This window comes from Ascidiella aspersa, chromosome 4 (assembly GCF_963924565.1).
Source record: "Ascidiella aspersa chromosome 4, kaAscAspe10.2, whole genome shotgun sequence".
Classification (NCBI taxonomy): Eukaryota; Metazoa; Chordata; class Ascidiacea; order Phlebobranchia; family Ascidiidae; genus Ascidiella; species Ascidiella aspersa.
This window is the reverse complement of record NC_139450.1, coordinates 5,152,336-5,171,429: the sequence shown is the minus strand read 5'-3', so window position 1 is coordinate 5,171,429 and position 19,094 is coordinate 5,152,336. Positions and strand designations below refer to the sequence as shown.

General features: G+C 37.2%; 2 protein-coding genes across 2 annotated transcripts; one reads left to right on the top strand and one right to left on the bottom strand.

Annotated features, from left to right (window-relative positions):
* Nucleotides 1–12: 12 nt before the first annotated feature.
* LOC146146793 (large ribosomal subunit protein eL33-like) lies at nt 13–2,971 on the top strand. Its single transcript, XM_083387174.1, has 5 exons — nt 13–73; nt 287–326; nt 880–1,032; nt 2,300–2,444; nt 2,876–2,971. The coding sequence occupies exons 2-5, from the start codon at nt 316–318 to the stop codon at nt 2,897–2,899; spliced, it is 333 nt and encodes a 110-aa protein (XP_083243300.1). The 5' UTR covers nt 13–73; nt 287–315; the 3' UTR covers nt 2,900–2,971.
* Nucleotides 2,972–7,994: 5,023 nt separating this feature from the next.
* Nucleotides 7,995–8,960, bottom strand: LOC146146792 (uncharacterized). The gene has a single exon (XM_083387065.1). The coding sequence runs from the start codon at nt 8,958–8,960 to the stop codon at nt 7,995–7,997; it is 966 nt and encodes a 321-aa protein (XP_083243191.1).
* Nucleotides 8,961–19,094: the final 10,134 nt, after the last annotated feature.

The following is a 19,094-nucleotide window of genomic DNA, read 5'->3' as shown; positions in this document are numbered from 1 at the left end:
TTTATTATACGAAAATATCTGTCGTCTCATCCAGTAAAAAATTCCACGTTCTTTTTGGTTAAGTTTCCTGGAGGTATGGCTAGATTTTTTTTAAATATGAATATTATGAGAAATAGTTAGTTTATTTTGGAACACATAGACTTTTTTTGTATTTTTGGCCGTACAATTGTTGTAGTAATCTATATTCGTATGTATGCATCTTGATAACTATGATTTAAAATTCCACACGATGTTGTGTTACGTCAAGTCGTTTTATGTGCAATATGTTAAAATCCTTTGTTTACAGGTATCACGTACAACCAGGCCATACTTACAATGGGGGATAGGTAAGATAATCAAGTTTTGTGTATTATTTTTAACGTTTGTATGGAATTATTTTTATTAACATAAAATAGACCAGATTACTGCTGCCATGAATATGCAGCATGATTAAGTAACATAAAGTTACGCGATTGTCAAAAAATTACTGATAAAAGCGGCTGTAATAAGTTTAACTGTGTATGGCGCTAGTCTAGAATCCTAACTCTTTTTTATAGTAACAATATAAGTTGTAAAAATTTAAATTGCAAGAAGAAATAAATATGGGAGAATGAATATAGTAATAATACTCGACCCACTCGAACCCGAAGGCTAACTGGGCATGTTTACCCATATTGTTAGCAATGTAACCCCCTGGATAAAAATGTGGTGTGATTCCGGACCAGTGCCAACGTTACAAATTGATCAAGTTTTTGTGTTTGTTGATTTCAATTTGCACAGCTAAACAGTGAAAAACAGTTTACAGAAAATGTTTCATGAATTGCTCATTGTAGCTGAAAACTGGCCAGTAAAAGTAAAAATGGTTTCATTTTAGTTTTACTTGTTTTTTTTGTGGTGTAGATTGTGGGTCAAGGCTGTTTTCACTGGCTACACTCGTGGTCTGCGCAACCAGCATGAGCGAACCGCCCTGGTGAAATTGGAAGGTGTAAAAAACAAAGAGGAAACTAGTTTCTACATTGGAAAGCGATGTGCCTATGTTTACAAAGCCAAGAGGTAACTTTTTTTTTAAGTAGATTTGATTTTGATGGCCACAAGGAGTTGGTTGTTTTCAAATTGATGCTATGAGTCGATTCTTGAACACCATTGTTCATTTTTTTGTATTTTTTATGTGTGGATTATCTCCTGTGTTTTATGGCTTGCATTATGTGCTTCACATCTCCTCAAATAAGGCAAGGATGAAATAACTTGGCTAGGAGAGATTCTCTCCAATGAGCTTTTATATTTGTTTTAATTTCTGAGTTTTATTTTGAGGTGAAACATGCAAGTTTCGTAAGACAACAGAAAATTTTACTCACATACTCATTAAAACTGTGGTTATTGCAGTTTTTACCACAAAAGACCTGTTTAGCAACAAACGAAAACTGCTCTATAATGTAGCAGCATTTATATTCATAAAAACAGCTTTATAAACTGTTTTTTTAATCTGTTTTACAATCACTTTTTTCAGACTAAAGTTGTTAATTCTTTTCTTTTTTCAATTTAATAAAGGAAGTCTTTTTCAGTGGTATGTCATAGACTCGTTAGTTTAAAATACATTTTCTTATTTTGGAATAATAATCATAATGGCGCAAATGTATCTTAAACCTTAACATTGGTTACTTGAGCATGCTTTTGTCCAGAGGCATTCTTGCCAAATGTTAATACATGTAAATTGTAAACATTCTGCTAAATTGAAATCTGGTTAAATGTTTATGTGCAATGCACCAAAGTTGGGGGATCGCATAGGTTTTCACAAAACTGTAAAGAGGTTTGACAACAAATGTTGGAAACCACTTGTTTCTTGATGCAGTGTTTAGGTTTTTATTGTAAGGGTATCAGGGTTGTCAATAAATTTTTAATATTTATTATGTTTTTTAATTGATTTGATTTGCCCATTTAAAATGTCAAAAACAGATGTTTTTATGAAAGTCTTTAAGTTATTTTATGTGCCGCTCGAGTGTGTTTTCTGCTATGGTAAATTGAATTTTGAAACTATTTGTTGATCATGACATAGTGTTATTCAAACACAGAGTGATTAAAATTTTAGATCCTTGAAAATCTATAAATTTTATTAAAAAGATTTTCAATGTATTTCTTAAAAATGTATGGCAACCCTGTGTGATGTTATTGCACCTGTTGTAAGTTATATTTTGCCTTTGCTATTGGCTTATTGTCTAAATACAGAAAAAAAATTAGCGAAATGTTTTACCAGGTGGTATGCAACAACCATAAAAAGCCTAAAAAAAATTGAAACACTGATTTAGAGATTTGTGTTTCATAGGAAGACAAGGACTCCTCGTGGAGAACCGAACAAGACCCGCGTAATCTGGGGCAAGGTCACCAGGTCTCATGGTAGCAGCGGTGTTGTCCGGGCTGTCTTCAAGAAAAATCTGCCGGCGAAGGCTATGGGTCATCGTATTCGCGTTGTAAGTCAACCATTTTACTGAAAAGCTAACTAGTTTAGGCCATTTATCTAATAAATATATTTCCAATCTCTTAAATAAGTACTATTGATCACCTGGTTTTGTGTAGTTTATGGTTTTTTAGCTTTTTTATATAAATATGTTACTAGCGTAGGCTCAGTTTTAATTTTTTTTAGGGATTTGCTAACTAATAACCCCCCCCCCCCCCCCCCGTTTTTACTATTCAGTACAGGTATTACATACCATTTGCTGCTTTTTAGTTGTACTGTGTGTTTGTTTATCCCATGTTTTAATTATATTGCCGCAAACCTGACTCGTCCCTAATTTTAAACAGTATTAATGTTAGGATTTACACAACATGATCCTGTAGATACATGCCTCCTAGATTACCTGGTCCTAAATTTTCATCAGCAAATAAATATTTTTACTTTTAGATGATGTACCCATCAAGAATTTAAGCTGGTCCGAAAATATCCAGCTGTTCGCCGCGTTTTGTTGTAAGATCGACAACAATAAACAAAATAAAGTCACTTGGAGCCTGTTCTGCCAGACTGCCACCACGAAGGACATACTGCTTTATTGATTATGAAATCATTCTAGGTAATCAGCTAGTACAGATCGTCATAAAGTTGAGATTAGGCAACCACCCTAACCAGCATTAGGAAGGATTTGTATTAAGCAAGGCTGAGGAGCCACAGTAAAACAGCATTGGCTTCCGCTGTGGAGCCATTATAACCAATGGGTCCAGATCCGTAGATGTCTAAGCTGTTTAGTAGTTTTATTTAAGTAATTCAATATTTTTTCGTGCTAGGGCAGATAAAATTTCAGAACTTCGGCTTTCGAAATTTAAAAAACGGATCCGGCTTCACAAAAGCATTAAAAGGACCCAGAGTTTCGGTCCCAAAAAAGTCATAAAAATGGCTCCAGTAAAAAAATGCTTGGTTTAAGAGCCCCGGCTTCCCAGCCCTGGTTTACAACGGATTTTCAAGCGTAATAAGCAAAAGGCTACACTTATTTAGAATTCGTCGTTTTCCTGGTCAGCGTTATTCAATTAGGATTTGTTGTGTATAGTTATGAAAATAAACCTATAGTTCCTAATATTCAGTTTTCTAAAATGATGACAAACCACTTGGCGGTAAGTGTCTTAATATCATCTGGTAAAGCTTTCGCGATATATTGCACCCAACACACTTTCTATAAACCACGTATAATCGTAAATATTCTACAATAAGAACGCTGTTTTGCAGTTAGTACCCTACGACAGGGTTCCCAAAACTTTTTGAACCACGGACCACTATTTGTAGTTATGTTTTTTCTCGGACCGCAATAGAATTAAAGTTAAGTTACTGAACTTAACAACTAAGTCAATGACATTATAGTCACACAACTAAATTACCCTATTACTTCACTTCGTTTTTCGTCTCAGCTTCACAAAAAACTTTTTACTCACTTATCTTCGTTTCACTAACTTTTGCGTAAGTAAATGGTTGGAATAATCTCAACAAAACCGCAAATTCCGAATGGCGATTAGAATATATTGTTACTTCATGGACGAGGAATACGAGAATTTTTCGTAAACAACTTTTTGACTACAACAAAGGCGCAACAAGCAACATTTACGATACTGGATAGCAAAAGCTTTCGAAATCATTAAGTTGTGAATAACTGCGGCAATTATCTTTGAAAGGTTACGTAGTGTACAACGTATATGTGTGACTTTCTAATTTCTTGTCATGCCACCACCTGTGCAGTCGTCGCGGACCACAGTTTGGGAAACCCTGCCCTACGATATTCTAAAATAAATCTTAAGCAGTAAATTAAAAAGCTATTATGGAGTTTTGAATTTCAGTGCTGGTTCAAACCAAGGCCGGAAAGATTAAAAGAAACATAAAATTGACCCTTTAAATCTTTGCCAACTATGTAAAATGTTGTAGACCTACTTAAATATTTTTCGTTTAAAGGAACAATACATATCGTGTCATGTAGTTTTCATAGCTTGAACTGGGAAAGTAAAAAACTAACATGCTTTCTGAATATTAGTCTACCTCTGTTTTCCCTGTCACGTTGTTTCTGTGCAGCAGTTGTAAAAGTCCATAGTCCCCGTAGTTATTAGCGACACGTCATCACAGAGAATTCTTTGTTTTATCGCTGTTGTCGCCGTTTAATGTTTCGTCATGGAAAATAACTGTAAAAAGCCATTGCAGCAAAAGCCATTGCAGCAAAAGCCGTTTGGCACGAATTTTATGCGTCAGAGCTGTGCGCGCATCAGTTTCATAAAAATAACACATGTTCTAAAAGCGCCGTGGTGTAAACAAAGTTTATATTTTCGTAATTCCTGATATAAAAAAAAAACATTGTTGTTATTTGTGCGAAGCCAGAAATGATGTTGCAATCGTATTTCGACGTAGAAATTGTATATTCGCGGCAGACAAAAGTGTAGAAAAAAGGTTTAGGGAACCGCCCTTGTCACGTGAATGCCTACATATCTTACACTTGTTTATAAGCTGGAGCGATATATGATTTTGTACATTATTCATTTTATTATGAAGATCCGTATTAAATAAAGTCTTGTCTGTTACTCAAGGAACCAATTGGAGTGCTCGAATGTTAGAAGCAGAGACAATAACCAATTCTATATGAATGCAGTCCCTGAGTCTATACCTTGTAGCTGTGAGGTTGATACACCGAGGCACAAACGACAATTAATGATTTCATAATCAACCTACTTCAAACAGTTATGTCTCAAAAGTCAAAAAATCTATCTACCGGTATGTGATTTTTGGATGTGCACATTGGGTTGATTTTCTTTCTAAAGTAAAAGTTTTTTTGTTTTTTTCGCTTTGCGCCAATACGCAAACAATATTGCTGGACATCTTGGACTACCCTGATCTAGTGTAATGCGGCCCGCGGATTATAACGTGATTTCATTTGGCCCGCAGAGCAATTTTATTTTTTTGGTCTAGGTTAGGGGTTTGTAACCTGCACGCAGAGCAAAAAATATGCGGCCCTAGCAGCATAAACTGGCATTTGTGTAAGGCATGTGGGTAGGATTTTAGGCTATTTAGAAAATATTGGTTAATTACAACATCAACCTCACCAAGGAGCATCTGGGCAATAGAGGTTACTTTAGTTATGGTGATTCTGGTTGAAAAAAAGAGTTTAGCCTGTTTAATTTATTGAGTGTTACACATATTTTGCTAGGGACCTGATCAAGATGCGACCATTTGCCTAATCCAAGGGTTTCTCAAATTGTTTATCCGCACAATGATTCCATTTTGTATATAAACCGAATTGCTATAATGAAATGCTTTTATAATTAATATTTCCTCAAACGACGTGTTTTTTTAAATCATTGTTACAAAAAACTGCAGCGATTGATCTAGATAATTTGATACAAACTAATAAATAAAAATTAATTGAACTCCAGGTGCGTCGTCATATAAGTCCTACAAACTTTTTCCGAAGGCGTTGCAGGAAAATAATTTTTAGAACCCTTTTTTATACGAAATGGGTTCTAAGGGCAAATAATTGAGAAAAAAATTGTATTAATTGGTGTCAAAATATCTTCAAGGAGTCGGTCAATTAAAACCATTTGACTTTTCCGCCAGTTCCGGTTTCGGAGCAATTTAGAAGTTTCAATTCTGCTCCGGTTCATAAAGTTCCGGTTCAAATGCAATTTAAATTGCCTTAAATCCGACAGCAATTTCAGTCTCTCAGCCAAAAGAAAGGCTTTCGTTGAAACGACTTGTCTATGATTTGTCCATTCTAAAAAGCATAGGCTATGCTAAAACGTATACAAATTGTATGTAATTCCAGTGGAAATCGTTGTTTAAAAATTCGTTAACTTCGAATTTCGGAAAACTCAAATGCTCTAATTTAATTAAAAAAAATCGAAAATAAACCAGTTGTCCAAGTCTGTATATACCCTCCGGTGGCATCTTCTGGCGTAACATCAAGCCAGAATAGCAGTATTAAAACTTTGGCCACAAGTTATGCAATACAAATGGACATTCAGAGTTCAACGTCCTTTGAAAGTTATACTTTCTTGTCTGGACTCACATACATAAAACTGCCAATAACAAAATGTTCAGGGAAATATGATATATTGCAACACATTAAGAGCATTAAATGCGTACTTTTCAGTAATTTTATAGTCGTTAAATTTAAAAATAAAAAAAATAATAATACTTAGATAATAACAACTGCCTAAGTGGCCAACAGCAACCCTTTTTTAGAATACAAAAAAATAAAATGGAACGGAGTTAACTAGTCAGTAAAAGCTTCATACAACATAATACAAAGTCACAAAAAAATTACGGATTGAATGAAATTGGCAATTTAAAAAGCATCCCTATGACTACAGTGTACTAGAAATAGCCTAGGGGCAGTTGAACATACCTACAAGTTAGGTTATTAGGTAATTAAAGAGTAAATCAAGTAAAATCAGTGCACAGTTATGTTTACAATAATTGCATGATGATTGCATTGAAAATAGCAGTATTAAAATATGTTGGTGGATAAAAATGTGTACTTTAAATCAGGACTGCGGAGTCGGTTAAAAATGAGAGCTGAGTCTGACTCCGCAGCCCTGCTTTAAATGCAAGTGTCAAATACACACCATAACAAGTTGAAACTGCACAAGAAAAAGGCAGATTTTGGTAAAAAGTAAAGATATAACAATTTTTAAGAAAATATTTTTAGATAATCTTGAAAAGATATACTGGCAACAATAAAACAAAACAACACACACAACAACAGTTTTGCTAGTCATTACATTTAATTATTGTTATTTTACAGTTTAAGGGACCTTTTTAACTGATATAGTCTTCAAGCCAACAGGGTCGGGCAACTTATGGCTAGTGGGCCAGATCTAGCCCGAAATGTTTTTTAAACTGGGAACAAATCCTGACTGCATTCCATAATTTCTGGCCGCCAAATATTCACACCAAAGTATATGTTTTGGCTGAAATCTTAGGCCAAAAAAGGACAATAAATACTCTAAAACAATCTTTATTTTTGGTAAATTTACTAGGCCGGCAAAATTTCACACCAAATGACGTTACTGGCGTGATTTCGCGCAAGCATTCCACGCCAAAGATCTCTGGCGGGAAGGCACTAGAATGCAATCGGGAGCAGAATGCCATTTATTTTTTGGCTATTTCAACTGATTAAAAGCAATCTTTTTTTTCCCTTTAAGCAAATCTTGTTCCTACATCATGTGTAAGGTGTGGTTAGACCCCTTTTCAATTGCAAAATACCCTAGTTAATAACAGTCAATGTGGTTGTTATAATGAGATGCGTAAAGTGTCACATAGTTAAAATTTAACGGTCCGCAGAGAGAAAAAGGTTGCCCACCCTTGCTTTAAAATATGATTATCACAGAACAGTGACCCTGAAAATCATAGAACAGTGACTCTGAGCTGAATTTCACATTAAGGATTGTTTGAAAGGATAACAATAATGTTTTTTTTGTTTTTTTACTGCTCTGCTAAATTGGCCTAGAACACCTGTTTCACAGGTAAGCAGCAAGGCCATATGTCAACTTGCCAAAATTTACTCATGGCAATATTGTTTTGCAGTTTCCATTTTCTGAACTGCTTCCTCTAATTGACTTTGGACATCTGCCTTAGAGGTAAACAGTCTTCCCTCTGACCATTTTTGCAGCTTTAAAAACTTTTTCGAAAATGAATCTTTGTTTGTTTCTTCAATGTGGTTGATATCCTGGTCTGACAGCTCCAATCCAAACCGTTCAAATATAAACCAGCTGTTGGCCGCTGGAAGTTGGTGATTTAGGAAAGACATGAACGCCTGCCGAATATATTGCTGTTTGTTTATCTTATTTGAAAATGAGTTTTCTGGTTTTGTGGAAAAGGAAGAATCAGTGCGCCTCCTATCTTTAACTTGTAAGTGTGCATCACAATCTTTGGCAACGGTTTCTGATAATAATTGATGTTTAGGTAAACAGTTTTCAGTGCCTGAATTATCAGCACCACTTGATTTTGGTGTTGAACACGTTGGGTTGTTGCTAGGGTATGATAAAGTTTCTTCCAGGGGTTGCAGAAATGGCTGTCCAGATGCAAAAACCGTTTCTGCGGAGTCGGGCCCAGAAGAGTATTGTACATTTGGAATGGGCTGATTGTTTGTGCTCAACATGACATTGGTTACACTTGTATCTGTTTGTCTGTGGTATTTGACATGCATGGGGACACCAGATTCAATTGCCTTTTCTAACATCTGCAACTCTGGTACTCTTTCTGGTGAGTTTATAGTGTCCAACAATAATGTAGATGGGGCCATGGGTTTCATACTTTTCACGAGGATTTTAAGCATGTTAAGGACGTTGACGTTTCCCTGCATCAAGCACGTTGCGCTTTGCAAAGTGCTTGTTAGGAAAAGTTTTGCATTTTCTGACAGATCACGTTTTGGAAATTGGTGAACACTGTTAACAATTTGACGAAGAAAGCATTCTTGACTATGTACATGCTGCACAAACATGTTAAACATCTCTGCCACTGCCATAGGCTCCATACGTAGGCTTAGTTGTTTTTCTAGTACTCTGCTAGTAAAAAGCGGCACAGTGTTTTACACCCCTTATTACTTAAAAGTTTGCGTCTTCCACACAACTCGTGAGATGGCTGCAATGGCGATATGTGTTCTTTTGTTTTATTTCATTTTAATAACACCTTTTAGGTATAGGTTAGTTATCAGCGTTCATAAAATCTATAAATCAAATTTTAAAACTTGCGGGATTTACACTAAGAAAAATGTTTTATAAGTAAGCATAAACCATAGAATACTTATTAGTAGGGCGATTGTTTTTTGACCTAAAAATAATTTTTTTGACAAAATTTTGACCTATACAAACACATTGATTTAAACAACATATTGTTGTTTGAAATACTGCATTAGTGTTTTGTCGTCGTCAACCACAAGTTTTTTATGTTTTACTGACTATTGCTTTTTTCGGGTTTTTAAGCAAAACTCAGGAAAATGCTCAGTTTATATTTTTGTCATTTTAAAAGCACAAGCAACTATCGAATTATTTTAGAAACATGTGTAAACAGTTGAAATACAACGTAGAAATAATTGCCAAAATTAACGTCTGTTTTAAATACTAAAACGGAAATTGTTTTCGCGCTTCGCGCGAATCTCTTCTGTCTTTCTCGTATGTTTTCGGCAACTTTACGGACAAATAGCGTCCTGCACTTTGGCACTCTCTCCAACGAAAGTTGAACAAACTCAGCCTAAATACTTAGCGCATCGAAAGTATTCCGTCTTTAAAATATCAGCGAAATACAAAACGTTTTCTAAACTCTGAAAATATATTTTGTCAACCTAATTTAGTTAATGCAATGTTGTGTGTTTCTCACGATTTATATCGTGTTTGCAATATGGCCGTTGTACCACAAGTAACACATCGGTCCAACTTCAAGCTTTGAACAGCAAAAAAACAAAACATTGTAAGTTTTTTTGTATGAAATTTTTTCGTATTTTAATCTTAACTTTTTGCGTCAAAGCGCCCCAAAACTTGATAAATGCCTTGTGTGTTCTTAATGCTCCATGTCCCCCTCTAAATCTAATTTCAACTTTACATTTTTAAACAAACATAGTGGACATTTTTTCGCGACGTCTTCTGGCTTTATTTAAATTCAACTTAAATTGCACATTTTTGCATAACTCCAAACGTAATGTAACAATTCTGCTAGCTTCCTGACGTCATATTACGTGCAAAAGAGTTTCTGACGTCAGATTGCATGTATTTCAGATCCATTTTTGACCCGGCCCGCCATAACGTTTTATGTTTCTTATGCGAACGCGGCTAAAATAATTGCCCACCCCTGATCTAGCATGTAATCAAAATAGGAAATGGGATAATTGTAAATCACAAGCAATAAAATGCAGCAAAACTGTTCAAAACATTTGTCAAATACACAATCACATAAAGCAAAAACGAAGTTTGAGATGAACCGGATACGATAAACTAAGAGTGGATGGTTAATTTGTGAATTTTTATTCGATTTTGACTGGGAATAATTTTGACCTAACGTGTAATTTTTAACATAATTTTGACTATTTTTGACAAATCAAAAAATATTCGTCCTACTAATTAGTAAAAGGATATATGTAGTATCACTATGGTAGTAGCCTATATAGGCTATAGGCCTTTAGCAGAGGATCTTAAAATGGATCGTTCGCCCCATCAGTTGGCCAGAATATTCTCATGACATGTAGGCTATAGTAGGTCTGGTGGGCCTGACATTTTTGTGAATACAAAAGTAAAGCCTAGTTAAAAAATACACTTTTGCGATTTTGTTGACGACCAGTTCCTAACGACCAATAACGCTTATTTTTAACGCAAACCAGTCTTAAAAAACTAAAAAAAAACAATAAAAAGGAAACTGCCTAATTAAGAGAAGAACAAGACTTCGTTTTTCCCAGAAATTGTTGAATATAAACTGCTCGGTTTTAAAACAGGGCAACTAGAAGAACAAAATCCATTTGTATCCCACAAGTTCCCAAACCTGGCGCCGCAGCGCCCTGATGCGCCGCGTAAATTTATCGGAGGCGTCGTTAAAGCGTGTTAAAGTTGTTACTTTCTTGCGGTTCTTCTCTTTTGCGTATAAATGTTGTATTTCCATCTATTGCAATGTTTTTAACTTAGGGACAACTTTAAAATTTAATAGCTTGAGAAGCGCACCGCTTCGAATAAAAAACAATCAGCAAGGGTCTTAAACTTTTAATGGAAATATGCATTTCGCCATATAAATAAAAGGCAGCATCAGTTTATCTTAATTGGAATGACTTTCAGCTTTGAAATTATAGCCAAAAAATGGTTCAACGCCGATTATGTTTTATTTTGGCCGAATATTTCCTGCGTGCCAACATTTGTTTTCAAGGTATTAAATTAGCCTAAGCGTCCGAAGGCCCACTTCAAACTAGCTACAAAAATGTAAATCGCTTATTTATCTAATCTAATCGATTAGCAATGAATTAAATTTTTTTTGGAGTAGGCCTACGGTATTCAATTGTAATATTTCAGTTTTTGATTGATCTGAAATACGAAAATGGTCGCTCCACAGATGCTAAAGTCGACTGACTATTGAAAAATTTCGCCTACCATGCCGAAGACAAATATATAAATAAAATTTGTTAGGTCCCGCAGACTCGAAATATAGAATTCCTAAGACCAGGGCTGTGGAGTCTGTTAAAAATAACCCGACTCCAACTCCCGAGTCCGACTCCGGCCAAAAAAATAAACCCGAGTCCGACTCCCGACTCCCACGTCCGACCCCGGTCAAATATGCGATTTTGTCGAGTCCCGAGTCCCGCCCGAACTCTACAGCCTGTATTTCACCAATTTACTTAACTAAAATAACGTGGATATTCAGCAATTCACTTATAGGGGTGTATAATTCATTCACTCAAAATACATGGTTGGAAAATATTCCACCATATGCTATTTCGCCTTTACAATTTACATTTGGCGACCGTTTCAGTTTTAAAATTTGGTACTGCGCATGCGCATTTCGGACTCGGGACTCGGGTAGTTTTGCAACGTCTTACTCGAGTCCCGAGTCCCGAGTCCGACTCCGGCAAAAACAAACCGACTCCTCGAGTCCCGAGTCCGACTCCGGCAAAAACAAACCGACTCCTCGAGTCCCGAGTCCGACTCCGGCAAAAATAAACCGACTCCTCGAGTCCCGAGTCCCGAGTCCGACTCCGGCAAAAACAAACCGACTCCTCGAGTCCCGAGTCCGACTCCGGCAAAAATAAACCGACCCCTCGAGTCCCGAGTCCCGAGTCCGACTCCGGCAAAAACAAACCGACTCCTCGAGTCCCGAGTCCGACTCCGGCAAAAACAAACCGACTCCTCGAGTCCCGAGTCCGACTCCGGCAAAAATAAACCGACTCCTCGAGTCCCGAGTCCCGAGTCCGACTCCGGCAAAAACAAACCGACTCCTCGAGTCCCGAGTCCCGAGTCCGACTCCGGCAAAAACAAACCGACTCCTCGAGTCCCGAGTCCGACTCCGGCAAAAACAAACCGACTCCTCGAGTCCCGAGTCCCGAGTCCGACTCCGGCAAAAATAAACCGACTCCTCGAGTCCCGAGTCCCGAGTCCGACTCCGGCAAAAACAAACCGACTCCTCGAGTCCCGAGTCCGACTCCGGCAAAAACAAACCGACTCCTCGAGTCCCGAGTCCCGAGTCCGACTCCGGCAAAAACAAACCGACTCCTCGAGTCCCGAGTCCGACTCCGGCAAAAACAAACCGACTCCTCGAGTCCCGAGTCCGACTCCGGCAAAAATAAACCGACTCCTCGAGTCCCGAGTCCCGAGTCCGACTCCGGCAAAAACAAACCGACTCCTCGAGTCCCGAGTCCGACTCCGGCAAAAACAAACCGACTCCTCGAGTCCCGAGTCCCGAGTCCGACTCCGGCAAAAACAAACCGACTCCTCGAGTCCCGAGTCCCGAGTCCGACTCCGGCAAAAACAAACCGACTCCTCGAGTCCCGAGTCCGACTCCGGCAAAAACAAACCGACTCCTCGAGTCCCGAGTCCGACTCCGGCAAAAACAAACCGACTCCTCGAGTCCCGAGTCCCGAGTCCGACTCCGGCAAAAACAAACCGACTCCTCGAGTCCCGAGTCCGACTCCGGCAAAAACAAACCGACTCCTCGAGTCCCGAGTCCCGAATCCGACTCCGGCAAAAACAAACCGACTCCTCGAGTCCCGAGTCCCGAGTCCGACTCCGGCAAAAACAAACCGACTCCTCGAGTCCCGAGGCCCGACTCCGACTCCGATTCCGCAGCTCTGCCTAAGACCATAAAAAAAAATTTAACTGTGATATCACTGAATGCATTTAACTAACCAACTGCAATTGTGTTTATACCACTAAAAGACTAGATTGTGTATTGCAAATAAATGTTAAGATATTGTCAAAATGCAAATTGACATCACAAAGCAAGTGCTATATTAGACTACCGAAAACACACTGAATATGTTTATTCCAGTACTCGCGAAATTAAGAATTTTAACTCTCAGAAAACATCTCTTTTCTGTAGGCCTACTAGCCGTGGATACAAAGCATTCCACTCAAAAGAGGGTGTCATATAATCATCCACCCACAATACGTAGCCTAACGTTAAAAATAATACCCTTTATCAGGGTTTATGAACCGTGGCCCTCGACCTCCCCGGATAGGGGCAAGAAGCATACAATATTTTGATTATTAGCCTATTAAACTCAAACATGTTTTTTTTATAACTTTACAGACCTCTATTTTTGCGTTTCACAACGCACTTTTCTAAAACGCAGACAAACAAGTCTGTTATTATCGCATCGAGCATTGCGTAGGTAGCAAAATAACTGTTTCAACCAGATGTCAAACGCAGTAATATCATGAAGATATAAGCCTTTTACAATGTACGTACGCTGAACATCTCAGGACCATAACCGATTTATGGTATGAAGCAAGTTTTGTTATGCATTCTGATTGTATCCACTTCATTTTAGTTTGGTACAAATATAACCCGAATAAAACGTTTTGTCAGCGAAAAATTGTTGGGCAACGATTATATCGAGCTACGGGGCTGCTGCTGCTGCAATTTTCCCGGCCTAAAAAAATGATAGTATCAGTAGGTTCGTGAAAATAACGTATGTAACACATAGACTATAGGCTACGAATGACACTAAAGAAACTAACGATGCAATAACGCTAATAGAAACTAGCGATGCGCGAACTTCGAACACTGACTAATTCAACAACAAAGTGTTTATTCTGTGCCAACCATCACCTAATTTTTAGAATAAAATTTGACCCGCACACTAATTGGGTCTACGTCGGGGATTTTAAAGCATCAAAGTGAATTACTCATTTGTTAGTAATTGGATGAATGACTCAGCAACGCTAAGTGGAATGTTTTCACCAAGGTTCAGCATTTATAGGCTCATTACTTGTTTAACGAATATCTGTCTAGCTTTTTGTTAAACAGCTGATGCAAAGTTTAGGATTTGACGCAAGACTTTGTTTTGGGGCTGATTACAAATAGAAACTTCGAATATTTTGTCACGTTAATTTATTTTTTAAGTATATGCCAAATATAAAGATAAAAATTTGCAATTTGGTAAAAAGCTTGTTTTGTTTAGAAGCATCTTGTTTGAGTTGATTAACCGTAAGGGTGTCACTCAAATAAAGCGCCGTCGCTTGTCGAGGCATTTAAAACCCTTTGTACAAGCGGGTAAGCTATCCAGTTGCTCATGGCGCGAGCCCCATCGTGGTCACTCATGCGCCGACTTTCAATTTTGCGTGCATGACCCGAACGCTTTCTATCCTCTATAATAACAGCATCTCGGCGAAAGACGGAAAACATGCGCGCGATGCAGACGGCCAATCAAGCGCGACGCTTCACTTTCAACCGATGAGCAGCGGACGCCTCAGCTCGGCGCAGCCTCAGAAGTCCAGGAGAGCGCTTTCGTTTTCCACTCTCGACTCTATGGCGGCCAATGGGGCGAGCGAAGTTGATCGGCTTCAGCGCTTCTGATGCAGTTGACGCCCGTTTAAAAGGCGAGCGCACATGACCGCCTTTTTTCTCCCATTTTTGCCACTGGAAACAAGAGAACAACGCCCGAGTTGTGCGTCACGTCCCTGTTTCCTCCTTAGCCTCCCCAGCCTAGTGCATGAGCCGAGTGGCGTGAGACGAGAAAGTGCTCACGGAGTCGAAACTTCTCGCCTTTCTTCGAGTTATACGTGCTTCAATCTGCTGATCGGCCCGGTTACTGGTGTACCGAGCTCAGGACTTAGATTATCGCCAGATTTGAGGGATTTCGATTTGTATCGAACAAGATTACCGCGACTTTGTCGAGATCGCGATCGGATATCCATCGTCCTTTTGTGAAGCCTTGGGATTATACCTGTAGAGTGGATTTTATAGACACGCGTGCCATGCGTGATCAGGTTTTTTCTCGTGTATTATGTAATCCGAGTTGAGGTCATTTATTTCATACCAATGTTTGGTGATTGTTAGTTTTCCTAGTTTAGATTAAAAATATTTTTTCGACTAATGTTACATAAAATTTTCCTTGTATATTACACACTCAATGTAAACTATCCTATAGTCTATAGTTATATTGGAATTTACGGAAAAAATATTTAGGTTGGAATTTACAGTAAAATTAATTTTTAAAGATACTTTTAACTTTTTATCCAAATGTCCGTGCTTTAAATGTAAAATATATTGATCGTTCAGTACACGATGGACCTTATGATTCTTAGCGCGTCATCAGTTTTAGTTGGATAAAAAATATAGAAACAATACATAACGTATTAAATGATATTTTACCTGAAAGAAGTTGTTATATTTTAATAGAGAATATACTATGTTGAGCATTTTTTAAATAAGATATAAAGAACTGTTGTGACGCCATAAATAGATCAAATTAATTAGAAGACTATACGGCCCCGTATGTATGGTGTTTTTGATAATGTAGGCAATTTGACGGTATGACAATTCTGTATGTAGATAAAAACATTGCGTATGTTTTTGCTTTTTTACTTTTGATAATATGGTGTTTTTAATGATGTAGGAAATTCGGCGGTTCGATATTTCTGTATGTAAAAAAGTATTTCTTTGATTTATTAAAAACGACTTTGTCAAACGCATTCTGATGACGATCAAAAACGTTAAATGTGATCTTAAAAGAGAGAAAAATCGTTTGAAATCATCCATACCTGCGTTGAACCCTAACAACTGTAAAGGGTCCAGGCAACAGTTTGTTTATGTTTTGAAAACCATGTTGGTGTATATGGTTAATTTATGACGATTTATTTTAGATAGAGAAATATAGTTAATTTCGTGCATCACAGGAGGATAGTTGACAAATTATGGTAACCCGTAGATACGCAATATAACTATTTGTGTAAAGAATAAACAAATGTAACTTTTTGAAAAACTTTCGATTAACGTAACGACTTTTCTAGAATATAACCAAACCTTGCACTTCGCATGAATTTCAACCACTCTACACCCCACTTAATTAAAACTAAATATAGTTTCGGTAATCACCTTGAATACATTTTCTAAGGTCCTTCTACCTTCATTTGTTTACCTTTCATTTTAAATTGTGCTGATTTAAACACGTGTCTTTTTGGTATCTATATAGTATTATCTATGTGGCAAGAATGGATACACCACTTATGACAAAAGCCAGACGAGGTTTTACTCGTATCTCGTAATTTAGGGGTTAACTTGAATAGACAACCTTTATTAAATATTTACTTATGCAGTAAATCGGGAATGATATTGCTATACTTACTCAAGAAAAACGCGTGCCAAACAATTTTGCAATTTGTGATGACTCTGCATATACGCAAGGCCAATTTGATTTGGCTCAAAAACATAGTGATAGAAGGCGTGGTTGGTAATGTTTATACCTGGAAAGAATTCTGTTATAGAAAGCTGACATCAGCTGACAGTGTTTAGCGTTTTATTGTGTCGCTCTAAAGTAATAGCTATTAGATTTTAAACGACGTAATAACAAGCCCTTAATCTTTGTCGGAAAGTCTTTTAAAGTTAATCTGCATTGAGTAAGACAAATTCTATGTTTATATATTGTCATATATAAAAAAAAGGATGCAGGATATACGTTTTAATTTGATGTTTCCCCGTTTTCCGGACCTATAAAGGGCAATGTTTTGAATAATTATTTTTTCAATGTCTACCCATCTCGTGTTTAAATCTTATATTGATGAGCAAAACTCAAGAATACAAATCGCAGTTTCTTACGTGAGTGTATTGCATTGCTAATGCTGTTTTTTCAAATACAGAAATGTTTAATATAAAGCGTTTATTTGTAGGGCTTTTCGGCAAGGACATGTGTATGCATTACAACGTAGAAACAGTCTATCATCATTGCTATTAGAAGACGTTTACAAGCATAGAAAATCGAGAATGGGGTGTTATTCCAACGTATAAGCTCATATGAGTGTGTCCGGCATGGGTCAAAAAATGATTCAGGTCAAATAAATATAAGGAGGGTAACGCAATAATCCTGAATTTAAAATCACCCTTTTTTCGAAACGTATATAGGGGAACAAGCGAAGTTGAACGCAACATGCCAGACGATGTATGTCTAGTGTAGATGCGCATACAGAACGTAAGAACACAGCCCGGGAATAAACAGACATCAAAAAAGGCCGAAAGAGGCATTCTCGCGTTGTTTTTCTTTCGCCTTTTCGCGGAAGCCAGTGAAATTGATGCAAGCGCCCGACACGCTACGCCAAGCGCTGGAGTGGTAATTGGATACGGTTGCTAGGATTCACCAAATAACTGCGCGGGCACCGCATAGCAACCGATCGAGGGGGTACGCGTGCTCCTGATTTGCTATCCACTTGAGATAAAGGTAGATTAACTCAAATTAGTTACACGACCGCTTTGAAAATGCAACCCTTTAAACCGGGGGTTCTTAAACTGGGTCCATACACCCCTTGGGGGTCCTTGAACTAGTTGTAAGGGGTCCATGAAGGCCTAATTGAAATATTAGTGTACATTTAGGAAATATTCCCAATTAAAGGAAAAAGTTTAGTTAAAAACAAAACGGTTTTGTACTGAATGTATTTAGAGTTATTTTAGCTTTCAAATATTTCGGCCTGAAATCAGCAGATTGCTGAAGTCTATTCGTACTGTGACGTCACTTTATGACGTCATGTATGACATTTTTTTGCCTTATTTTGATTAACTTTTCACATTAATAGATTGTTCGTTGTTTCAACATATCGAGAAATTTAATATGGCCTTTTTTATTTATATCCTAAGCTTCCACAAAAACAAGGGTATTACAAAAACGACATTTGGGAACACCTAGCCTACCACTACTATTATTATTTTTTTTCTTCTCAGTATTGCAAAGTGAAGACGAATAAATTGATTTATTTCGCCTTTTTGCGCATCGACATTGACTATTCAATAATATCTTATTTACTCTGTGGTTGTTTACTAAATAGGTTACACATAATTTCTGTTCATCAAGGCTTAGAAAGAACGCCGATTAACTCCGAGTATACAAAAGTTATTACATTTTTGCACGAAGTAAGTCATCCGCAAATTAATAAAGACCACCTTAAAAGGTGTAAAATTCGAACTCATGGCCTTTCAAGCCGCATTCCTTCTACGTCTACGCGGTTTGGTTGAAATAGAGCAGCTTGACGTAGAGAACCGTGTTGCTAAAAAATGTGTTTTTTTGGGTGGGAGTTCAATGCAAAGATATTTCGCCGTACCAGTGTCAGTTAAAAAAATACCACAAAACATTCTAGAAAGGTTAAACAAATCAATCATTCTATATGTCCTTATTTTTGCCCTGTTCCTTTATGAAACCTTAGAAAGGTCAGCGAACCTGGGTAATTCTTAAATACAATTTATGCAATATGACTTGCCCAAGCAAACTATAGAAGTTTAAAAACGTTGAAAAGAGTAGTAAATTAAAAAAAAAAACTTTTTAATCAAAAATTTAACCCCGAAAAAAAAAATATATATATAAAAATAAAAAAATAAATATATATATATATATGTATAAAACTTTTCTTAAAATTAACAAGTTTTTAGGTATGAATGAGAAATTGACTTAACTGTTGTTTAAGGATAAATAAATAGTGCGTAATAA

Excerpts from the sequence above, each read along its gene's own strand:
- LOC146146792 (XM_083387065.1), bottom strand. The coding sequence starts at position 8,960 with ATGGCAGTGGCAGAGATGTTTAACATGTTTGTGCAGCATGTACATAGT.
- LOC146146793 (XM_083387174.1), top strand. Across the intron at positions 1,033-2,299 it reads TATGTTTACAAAGCCAAGAG|GAAGACAAGGACTCCTCGTG; the intron begins GTAACTTTTTTT and ends TGTGTTTCATAG. Across the intron at positions 2,445-2,875 it reads TGGGTCATCGTATTCGCGTT|ATGATGTACCCATCAAGAAT; the intron begins GTAAGTCAACCA and ends TTTTACTTTTAG.